Source organism: Dermacentor andersoni, chromosome 4 (genome assembly GCF_023375885.2).
Source record: "Dermacentor andersoni chromosome 4, qqDerAnde1_hic_scaffold, whole genome shotgun sequence".
In the NCBI taxonomy this organism is placed as follows: domain Eukaryota; kingdom Metazoa; phylum Arthropoda; class Arachnida; order Ixodida; family Ixodidae; genus Dermacentor; species Dermacentor andersoni.
This window is the reverse complement of record NC_092817.1, coordinates 73,395,083-73,406,937: the sequence shown is the minus strand read 5'-3', so window position 1 is coordinate 73,406,937 and position 11,855 is coordinate 73,395,083. Positions and strand designations below refer to the sequence as shown.

Below are 11,855 nucleotides of genomic sequence, written 5' to 3'. Positions count from 1 at the left end.
TCATTCCTTTTGCTTCGCCATATTGTCAGGGTAATGTTGAGGACGAGAAGGTGATCAGACCAGAGTTTTCTCTGGCGATGGCGCCGTTGCTCGCAGACAGCTCTCCATGTTTTTAGGTATGATTGACGAATTTCTCATCAATTTCACTGATTATTTCAAGGGATTTGTCGTCAAACACAACACTTGAGGACTAAAAAAAGCAATTTTTGCCAGATTAAGTTATTTAATCCACAATGAGGCACACGAGCGTTGCTCCACCTCTACGTGTCGGTGGGTGGCCGTGTGTGTGCTCTACGTCTGTGTGTGTCGGTGTACGCACACACACGCACACGCACACGCACACGCACACACACACACACACACATCGACAAAATCGCACAAGATGTTGCGGTTAACGTGACATACGCTCGAGTAATTCCTAAAAAATCCGCATCATGGTCTCCTTCCTTTTCTGGGTATTTCAGTACATTGAGCAAGAACCAATAAGTTATCATCCAGATGCCTGCCAATTCTGAAGTCATTCTGAAAGTGTCCCAATATGCGATTATGTTCTGCCCATGCTTACAGATTTAATTTAATTGTCTGCATAGCTAACCTGTATATTACCGTTGTAATAGTCAACGGCCTACATGAGTGAGTTCGATCTAATTCCCCTTACCTTTATCAATTAAATTCATTCTACTTTGTCGCCAACTGTCTGGTTTTCGCCAATATTCTAAGCTTGGTTTTGCTGCTTTCAACGTAGCTCCCTTAGTTTTTGGTTCTAGTTCATTATTCAGCCTAATGGGAACTTCGTCTGACCCTGTGGCTATGCGCCTAGGAATTCTCCCTTCGGCTTTTTTCTTAGTTGAAATTTCTCAGCATTAGCTCCATCTATGTCTGGTTCTCGTTCCAGCTCTTTCCTTTCCCCCAAAATCCGCGTGATAATTGCCTTGAAACGATTCGGCTGGTATTTTTCGGATGTAATTTACTGCCATGTTCTCTTCCATTGTGTTTCCATATTCGCCTAAGATAGGTAGTACTGTTCCAGACTTCCTGCATAATGCGTTAATGTGGTTTCAAAATATTCTAGGCGCGACCTTCTTTTTATTACGTATTTCTGACAACCAACGCTCATTTTCAACTTTAATCTTTGCTTGAATCAGCATTTGAACAATAGATCTTATCTTATCTACCGGAATATTTTTTTTTGTCGACTTCATCCTGTGGGAAACTGCGCTCTTTTTTTTGCCTGCCTATGTTCAGTGTTACTTTTTGTCGTTCATCGTGCGCTTCCCGTGTTTCCCTGTGTCAGATTGTGCACGAATACGTTATTGCTACAAGGAGACGGTCGTGTTAAACAACTCTTCGTCATTATTAACATTAGATAACATTTTCTTTTCGTTATCTAGCGGCTTCATCGAAAATTGGCACAATAACTTAAAAAAAATTATAATCGATATTATTTAAAGATACATAGTACCGACCACTGGGAGTAAGGACGTATATATTATGTTTTTTGGCTATGAATTTCGGCCAATCTCCCATCTTAGCTACGTGCCATATGTTGAAGGTGAAAATAACATATCTGTCATAATTTAAAGACAACGACAACAAGAATGAAGAATATTTGGTCGTTTCACGAGCAGGAGAAGAAGACGAGGAAGATCTTGCCTTGGCCATGGAATTGTTTATTTGTCTGTTCTCTGCAAAACGGCTAGCACACATCGACCTGAAGAGTAGCGAGTGTTTTGACTGTAAAGACCTCTTCGGCAACGGCCTGTTCCAGAAGGGCATCGCCTTCGTCACCGTGGTCAGCGTGCTAGCCGTCCACTGTCATACGCAGACGTTCACGCTCGTCGCTGGGGACGTGGACCACTGGTGTCGGAAGCCCGCCGATGTCAACATGTCTATGGACGCCTGGAAGAACGCCACCGTGCCCTTGGAACCAGATGGGCGGTTTAGCCGCTGCAGCGTCTACGACAGGCACGGCGATCCCAACAGCACCCAAACGGTTCGTATTTCATTTATACCGGTCATCAAGGGTATCACACAGGCAGACCTAATATCTTCAGTGTTATTCAATACAATCTTGCAAGAAGTATTTAAGATGATAAATATGGAAGGACTAAGGATAAACATCACTAGAGGATAGCTCAGCAACGTGCTGTTCTCTTCGTTCGTAGGCCCAGGTACAGGCATAGTAGAAAAAAAAAACGAGGAAAATGCCTCTTTAAGCATGGAAGGAATAAATTTATAAACTAATAGTAGTCAGACAGCATTGAAGACGTGCGTAGTAAATCTCTTGACGAGTAAAAACGGGTTATATATCGCATAAGCGGCAGGTATTGTGAAGTCACCCGCCATGGTTGCTCAGTGGCTATGGTGCTGGGCTGCTGAGCACGAGGTCGCGGGATCGAATCCCGGCCACGGCGGCCGCAATTCGATGGGGGCGAAATGCGAAAACACCCGGTTACTTAGATTTAGGTGCACGTTAAAGAACCCTAGGTGGTTGAAATTTCCGGAGTCCTCCACTACGGCGTGCCTCATAATCAGAAAGTGGTTTTGACACGTAAAACCCCATCATTTAATTTTAATTTTATTGTGAAGTTCTGAACAGGAGGTTATCGCTATCCTTAAAAACAATTGCTGGCTCCCCCGTAATCGAGAGTAGATGCAAGCATGAAATGGCAACCGGCAAAGCAGATTGGTTGGAGAGGAAACCAGTCACAATCTTAAAATGAGTGTAATGCATGTTCACAACGGCACACCCCACCCCACCACACTGCACCACGCCATACTGTGTCCAGCTAGAAGAAGAAAAGCGCCTGAAGGAGGCGCCACGCAGCGTGGCGCCATCTCTCCAGGCGACGCAAAACCCACTCCGCGGAACTCACGGACCGCTGGCATTCAAAATAACATAGGCAACCGTGTCTCAACGCCAAAAGAGGACAATGAAGCGTCCGGAACGCTGTATCTGCCTTTTGAATGTCGTTATTGAAAATGACAAATAAAACTTCAGCGTACTAGAACTTATAGCTTGAGTGATATTGTGTACAAACATCACGAAGAATTCGGAAGCAATATTTTTTATAACTTGTTTGGGCAGTAACTAGCGTATGTAATTCGGTCCTGTACAAAAGGTTGGGAGCCAGAGACCGCATTTTCTGAAGTTCTCTCTGGTTACCCGGCTGATCTCGTTTGAGTGCTCGAATAGCGGCTCTGGCTTTTGGCTCAAGATGATTTGAAGGTAAGCAAAAGCACTTCATGCTTAATAGAAGTATAGAATCGGTGGACTATGTCAGTGCTAGCGCACAGGGACGAAATTCGGAGGATAAGAAAGAAAATTTAGGAGAAACTAAGGACGGCGCAGTAAACGATAGAATCGGAAGTGGTATGTATAAAGTTATGACACGAAGACGGAAGTGTGATTACGAAAGAAAACGAATGTAGCTGATATTCTTGTTGAGATTAGGATGAAGAAGTCGTGTATGACAGGTCATGTGACGCTCAGAGGGGGTAGCTGGTGATGCATCAGAGTGATACAACTGGGCGCCACAGTTGCTGAAGGTAGGTCTATAGGACAGACAGAATTACGTGGTGTGGTGAACTATAAATATTTAAGACCTAGGCAATGGCGTTGATCGATGCGACGTACGACGATTGGAGATATACGGGAAAGGCTTTCCGCCACACCAAGACTATAATCTGCTTGCGAAGGCCTGAGGCAAGCTTTTCTCCTCAGCCTATTTCCTCTCCTGCCGTGCAGTTATCGATGGATGGTTATCGATGTTACTTGAGACTACAGCTTCACCGAACGCGAGCCACCTTCTGCGCCTTGAGCCATCGAATCGGGCTGTAGTCGCGGGTTGCTATCCAGAGGATTCGTGAACACGATTGTTGCGCGTGATTTCGTTTTGACACTTGCGGTGATGCAGATGTAGCCAGTTATGCGTCTTCGTGACTATTCGAGAGATGAGCCGAATTTTCACACAATGATACCAGCACATTTAATCCTTTAGAAGTTGAATGTTTTCAAGGTTGATTATGCGTTGCTCAGGCACGTGACGTGTAGACCTTTCGTCTACCATTGAAGCTTCAGATCACTAGCGGATGACTAGGACGAGAGACCAAACATAGCCTGAGGGAAGGCGTGCAATATAAGCAGATGCAATATGATTCCATGAAAAGGTGTTCAACAATAATGCCGAGAGCCTTGCTAATGCAAACCGAAAGCTGCTTCACCACAATAAACTTGTGTTTGTCTTCATGCATGCTGAACGAGTTTGTTGCATAAGCGTTCATAAAGTAGTGCTAAAGCTACAGATAGATTTAAACAATTCAGTCCTAAACAGCAACGTTGCTGCACGGATCGAGAAAAAAAATAGGAGGAAAACACCGCGAAGGACGGGTAGACACAATGCAATTAATTTATTAACTAATGAACGAACTCACAGACCAAGCACGATCCCGGAGGCTTCTTGCCAGGGCTCCGCACAGTTCCCTAGATGGCGCACGGTTCGAAGGTATAGGGATGTTCGCACACTTCGGGGGGTGGAAAGAAATCCCGCACTGCAGCCGGAATTATCGAATTCTGCTGGTGTACTGTCCTCGCGTACAAGGGTTCGAGCTGACCTCTTCGTTTGCTATAGCGGACGAGTGTGCTGATGTAGGAGTCTCCAAGAGATTCATCCAAGCAGCGGCAGAGAAGGCCTACACGGGCAACAGTACGCCAGTGCTGGAGTGTCAGTCGTCTAAGGCGTTGTAATGGCTCCTCATACCGTGGAAATACGTCGTGGCAGCAACCGAGGTGGGTGAACAGTGCCCGGGTGGCGCGCTGCTGGACGCTCTCCAGTATATTGGTCAGGTCAATCTGAGAGGGATTTGACACGGAAGAACGCGAACACGGAACACGGGAGAACACGGAAGAACAGTATTCTAGTCTTGGCAGCACAAAGGTGCAGTGCAGAGTGCGCGGAAAGCCTCCGGGCCGGAGGATCTCGATGTGCGCACCACGAAACCAAGCGTGCGACGCGCTTTTGGCCACTGTTTTGGGGACGTGCAGTGAAAAATGAAGAGTTGGGTTGACCGTGACACCCAGGATTGCAGCTTACGGAACATTGCGCAGGAAAGAGCCATCGATCGCTTAACCATCGAGGTAGCACTGTTGCGGTTGTGAAAACGAAGAACAACACTCTTAGTTTTGCTGATGGAAAGATGGTGGAATGACGTCCATCGGGAAACACGGGTGAGGTAGTCTTCCCGGTGGGCACAGGAGTTATCATATAACGAGACACGGGTCAAAATAGATTTGTCGTGCGCCTACTGCACCAGTAGAACTTCTTTCGACACCGGCATGTCGTTCACATAGAGGAAAAAAAAAAAAAAGAGTCGGAGCTAGCACAGAATCTTGAGGGACCCCAGAGAGGACGGGGTAGTACACGGGTGTTATCGAATTTCCCCCCATTGAAATGCGGACGCCATACTGTAAATAAGTTACCCGTCTTGCTTCTTCCCTCAGCATCACTATTCTAAATTATTCTAAATTGAACCTAACAGGAAGCTTTAGCTCCTACATGGGAAATGAGCAATCCTTTCTTCTGACAAGCACTGCACCGAAATTAATGAGTTAAACAGCGATTTCAGAACGCGAATTTTTATTTAGCTTCCATCCTTTTACATAAATTCTGATAAAATCTGAAATTCCAAGAAACAATACCCGAAGTATACAACTCTGTACCTCAGCAACTAAAAACGATATCGGAATTCTGTTAGCTGCACCTAATATTGCATTTATTGCGGAGAAGAATGGTATATCATATGCCACCCTGAAATATACCTCTAACTCCTAAATATGGCATTCGCAAAACCTGTACAAGCATTGCCACAACTTCACGTAAGTCGTAAATTCATACATAAGATTTGACCGATTGAGCTGCTCCATGGGATGCAGTTTATAGAGATGCGATATCAGTTTTCGATGCTAACTAATGCATTTGTAAACTTCGTACTTCTATTCTTCTTTTTTTCAGATTTACGCATTTCCGACAATTCGTGTCAATAATGCCATGGTCTAACGAAAATTCTTATTGCAGCAATCACTATGATTTAACGTTCTCTCTTAGGTGCAACACGATCTCTCTTAAATGTAACAATTCTCATCCAGATCTGTTGAGCAGTTCTCTAATATAATCATTTATGCGTTTTACATGTATTTGAGAAGCTGGCATCAGGGATTAGGCCCGAGCTAAAGCTTCTACTTAAACAATACATCAAGCTGGTTTTGTAGGGAACCCACGAAACATAACCCAGACTGTACGGAACCTCGCGGCCGCAGGGGTGCACAAACAAGAAAAATACCTGGATATGCAAAGCGAAAGCTTGGTTTAGCCTTTCACTTCGTTAACCTTTGGTTTAGCTGTAAGTATTATACTTTGGTATACAATCATCGTTAAGCCAGATGTCACCACTGGGCCTAGGCGGGTGGTTAGACATGACAGACATGGCTAGACATGATTAGGCTTGCGTATAGTGTCATGCGGTGCCTGTTGTGCCACAGGGAAAGCGCAAGTGCTAGACATGCTGAGATGCCGCGAACATGCGCAGCGTAGAAGCACAAACGGACAGGGCGCGAACGCGGTCGCTACATTGAACTCGAAGGTGCGAAGCATGTTGCATTCCGGGCGCTCTCCAGTGAAGCAGATCGCCGGGCGACATCCGCGGCTTCGTCAGACGCCACTTGGCGACGACGGCTCAAAGCCTCCCGCTCCCGCGCAACGCTCAGAGCAGACGCCCCGCCATCGCTCTCGTCCATGGCCAAGCTCGCACCATAGAGAAAGACATTCAACAAGAACGGACACTCCCTAGAGCCCAGCGGCCGAATTGACAGCAGGGCATCCAGCGGACGGGATTAATGTCTTCCGGTCCCGGTTTTGGGCGCGCGCGTTTTGAACGCTAGCTAGTACGCATTGCGCCGGCTGCGCTAATCGGCGCGGAATTTTTTTGGGCACTCTAAACGCATTTCTGCCGTTGGCGTCGCCGTCGCCGTGAGGTTCTGTATGAGTGAAAGCACGTGAGGGTGAGCTGGCGAACGCGGTTCAATCGCACGTGCGCGAGCGAGGAACGGCCGGATGCGTACCCTCTCCTGTCGCGTTCGAGACAGGGGGTCAGGCGAGGGAGGAGGGGCGTTCTACTCCGGCGGCTGCTAGGGTGCCTCGATGTCCTCGCGCGCCGCTCCGTACGGAGTGCAGACAACCGCGGCGTCTACTACGGCGTTGGCCAGGCGAATCGTGGACGTCGTAGTGGACGCCTTTGGCGGACGCCGTAGGGACGCGTTGCCGGCGTTCGTGTGGCGATCTGCGACGTGGCTAAATCATAGAGAAAGAAAAAAATGGCTAAATGGCGCGCCCGCGCGCGCCTCATCTCCAAAGCGGTCTGCGATGTTTGCAGAGTGCGCGTAGTGCCGTTAGCTTCGTATGCGCTGTGCTTTCGGCGTTTCGTTCGTGTTGAAGCGAGGGATGCATGACGGTCAATTCGCTTGTTGCTGCCGCGATTCTTCACGCCAGAATTTCGTCAGCGAGTTCCCGCGCTCATCGAGAGAGATGAGTTCATGTTTGCCTGTGCGCGCATGACACCGTACTGGTTTAGTTAAAACACGTTGGCGGGCTAGTTGACTTGAATCCATGATATAATGTGTAAGCGCGACTGAACAAAGACATAGAAAGATGCAGACACACAAAGACAGCAATGCCTCTGTGTGTCTGTTTTTTTCTGCGTTCTCGTTAAGTCACGCTTGCATATTATATCATTGTTAATTTAGTTATAGTAAACGAATGTTTACAAGTTTGGTATACCTCTCACGCGTACTAGTCTTGAAAGTAGCTGAGCAATGGTATTCAGGGCCAACTGGTCTGAATAAGGCATGCAAGCGGTAAAGCTTATAAATAATAATCAGTAAAGCATTTGTAATCTACCGTATACATGACCTTCGATGCTGCAGAATCTGCGAAATGTCGTAGGTACCGCTGCAGGCAAAGAGGAATGATTTAGCAATAGAACCATTTAACCAACTCTTCGACTTTTGTTTCCACGGAACAAACTGATTCATGTTGAGCAATGCAGTGTGCAGCAAATAGGCTCTGGTTAGACTTAATAATGCCATGACGTGAAATCTATACTCACATGTGCAGGTCCAGTGTTTCGAGTGGGACTACGACCCGGAAAGAGCGGACGAGACCCTAGTGAGCCGCTGGAACTTGGTGTGCCACAGGCGCCCCCTAGTCGGCGTTGCCAACGCTGTCTACAGCGCAGGTGCCTTGGTCGGCATGTTTGGGGCGGCCTACATGGCTGCACATATTGGGCGCAAGCTCGTCGTCCTGTCGTCCACCACCGCCTTGCTAATCGGAACCGTAGGGATTACTTTCGCAGAAACTTACGTAATGTATGTGACGACGCGGTTCGTCAACTCGGCAGCCGTGACCACCGTCGCCGTTACCTCAATCACCCTCCTGATCGAAGTGTCGCCGGACGACCGCAGAATACTGTATTCCAGTGTTTCTGTGGGCATGGGACTGACGCTTGCCGATTTTTGGTTCGACACGCTAAAGCAAGTGCACACGAGCTGGCGTCTGCTGCAAGCTTCCATGTTGGTGCCGACTGTGTTCCTGACAAGCGCCTTGTTTCTGGTCGAGGAGTCTCCACGATGGCTAGTCTTCAAGCGCAAGCTCAAAGCTGCCGAAGCCGTGATGTTAGCGGCAGCGAAGACCAATGGTTTCTCCCTCCCCACCACGGCGGCCATGATGGTGAAGATCACGGACGAGATAGTCAGGAACCAGGAAGCGTTGCAGGCACGAACACCATTGGATCCCGTTTTCAACGTCCACCGCAGCTTGTTCATCATGACCATCTGCCACATGTCTGTCACATTCGCTTTCTACACCGTGCTGAAATCATCGGCGCTAAAGGGCGACGCTTGGGTACGCTGGAATGCTTTGGTCTTCCAAGCTCTATCCTACTATCTTATGACGTGGACGATCAAGCGGTTCACTCGGCGGCAGGTCATCACTGCCTACTTTTTGGCTCTGGGCGGTATCGGTCTCTTCATGAGTGCCAGTGTAAGCGTGGATTTTGCACCGTCACTACTTAGCCAGTTATGCTACGCTGCCGCCAGAGGTTGCGCTTTCGTGGCGATCGCGGTGAACTTGTGCTACGCTGCGGAACTATTCCCGACACCATTGCGCAGCGCGGCGGTGTGCTGGATCTTCGCGTGCGGCCGAGTAAGCGCTGTGACGACATCTTTACTGTCGGCCCTCCATGACGTCGGCCTGGAGGACGTCGAACTAGTCATTATGGCCGCTTTAGCTTTCGCATCAGCCATAGCGTTTCAGCACCTTCCAGAGGACTCTAGTACTGTATCCATTAGCGGGACGTCACTCCTGAGGTCCATCAAAGGGTCAAGCGCGGAAAAGCTAGACCTGGGCTACATGCAGACGACACTGCAATCTGCGCAATGTGCGAAAAAGAAAAAGGTTGGTAAGCAGAAACCCATCCGATCTTTAAGCAGCCCATGAAGGTCTGTCTACGTGTCTTACCACCCCAACCACACCTGCGAACTTTACAACGTCGGTAGCTCTAAAATAGCGCAATGACAATGCGAATTAATCTTGTAGTCTATCTCCGTTTTGCATCTGCATACATGCATTTGATAAACTGGTAAGACTGGACGCGCTCGCTTTTCCAACGCGCTTTCACACGTATATTAGAAGTGTCCGATTAGGAAAAACTGGTTCAGAAAATGCAGCTTTTTACAGCGGCTGTCTTTTTTTTTTCAGCGGTTAATCAAGCATAGGCCAGCAATGCGTTCTGGTTTCTTATGACACAGGTCGCATTCATGGTTTATAAAGGCTTTCCTTGCCTCTTTGTGGCGCGTCGTGAACTGCATGATGCCACAGAATATTTTTTGAAATAAGTTCGCCAACTAGCATCACATATTAGATGTAGACGAGTTATAGAAGCTAGATGCAGCCATACCGAACGATGCATAATCCTTCTGTCGAGAAGCTTCGCTTTAGAGCGCAGCTCCTAGGCACCCGTTCCTGCGTTTTGCGTCGGGGTAGGCGTAACTGGGAGAACCAACGCGCTCATCAAAGGATGAAAAAAAATGCGAGTGTCGTTTCATTTCGTGAACTCGGGTGAAGCTATTGGCCCTCGGTGCGCCTCGACGCTTACACTACCCGCATCGCAGATTGTATTCAAGACAGGGCTCGCGCGGCTGCGTTATACGCAGCAGCCACCGGAGTAGAACGCCCCCTTGTGAACATTCACTTACTAACCAAATTAACAAGCATGGCGTCAGCGCGCACAGGGAAACAGGAGCACATAACACTCGATGACGATGGACGCTCGCAGGAATTGCGGCAGCATCAGCGCGCGAAGTGACCTACGTGCTCTCTATCGCTTCAATGCCAACTGAGCGGTGAGAATACATCGCACGTAAAGCTACAAGCCATCGGCCCATCTAGACTGTTCCCCCAAAGCAGATCGCTTTCAATATAAAGCCCGGGCGGCCGAATTACAATGACCCCTTCCCTCCCTACCCCGGTGCCATGCGCGCGACGGAAGACGGCGCGCCTTCCGCAACCTCCGCCTATACCTTCTTTCTCCTCGACGCGTCGCCTCGTTTCTACTTGCCCACTTCGCTCAACCTCACCTTGACTTTCCACTAGGTGTTTATTTGCTGCGTGCTCTGCGCGCTCCTTCGTACTTTCCCCGGCGCGCGATTCTCCTCTACGCGCACTTCCTCCCCCGCTTCCTTCGCGGCTTCGAACAAACATTCGGCGATTGCGCTAGCTGGGCAGATAGTTACGCTTGCGCGTAAAAGAGAGCGAGCGCAGAGCACAGTCGAGGATGAAAGACGGTGATAGCGGATGATGAAACACGGTGATAACGAAGAAAGCTCGAGGAGTAAAGCGGATAAGAGCATGACGAAAGGGCGAAGAAGAGAGCGGAATCCCGCACGGAACGCCGATAACGTCATTACTGTCATGCGCCGAGCGCGTTCACCGATACAAAGCGCTGGTCAGGGCTTCGAACTCACTACGCATGTGTTATTTCGCCAGCACCGCCACCGCTAGAGAATGCGCTCCGCGCGATAAAACATTTTTCATTTACAGGTATTAGGAAATTCGGATGGGGCCCCTAGTCCGGGGCTCCTATGACGTGTTCGTCGATGACCCGTGCCCGTCGGATCAGTGCCGGGCATACCTCGAATGTACCGCCGCGAACGACGCCTTCCCACTGCTCTGTAGTGCAGGAGGCAAGAAGGGTGCGGGAAGGGGTGGAAAGCAAGGAGCGGTGTATTGTACAGTAATGTGCAAGGAGGTGGCGGAAAAATCACATCCTGGACAAGCGTCGGAACAGCGAGTGGGGTATAGGATGGGCAGGAAGTGGAGATTGGGAAATGTATGGGTCTCCATTGGCGAAGTGCGACCGCCTCCTCCCGTGGGAAGGACGTCGGTGGAGGCCGGTACAGCTGACGCTGGCGTGTGTAATGCTGTGTAACCTCGCGATATGCGAGGAAGGTGATGAATGTTGTGGGTGATGTGTGCTGTTAATTCTGACGCACGTGAAAGAATGCAGTGCGCAGTTTTTGGAATACCACGACCTGTCAAGAAAGCCCTATATGTCACTTACCAGTCGGGGATTATGTAATACGTTTCCCCCGGGTTTCCGAATAGTCGCGTACCGGGTGTGGTCTGCTCCCGGTGCCGAGTTCTTGCGGACGTCCTGCAACACGGCACAGACCTCCTGAATTATGATTTCTGCGTCTAGCATGGTGGACGGCTTCTTGATGTATGGGTACGGATTGCATCGAGGGC

At 48.9% G+C, this 11,855-nt stretch overlaps 1 protein-coding gene across 1 annotated transcript; it reads left to right on the top strand.

Annotated features, from left to right (window-relative positions):
• Positions 1–233: 233 nt before the first annotated feature.
• LOC126536744 (solute carrier family 22 member 6-B-like) lies at positions 234–9,718 on the top strand. The gene is made up of 3 exons (XM_050183758.3): positions 234–270; positions 1,701–1,993; positions 8,169–9,718. The coding sequence occupies exons 1-3, from the start codon at positions 234–236 to the stop codon at positions 9,546–9,548; spliced, it is 1,710 nt and encodes a 569-aa protein (XP_050039715.3). The 3' UTR covers positions 9,549–9,718.
• Positions 9,719–11,855: the final 2,137 nt, after the last annotated feature.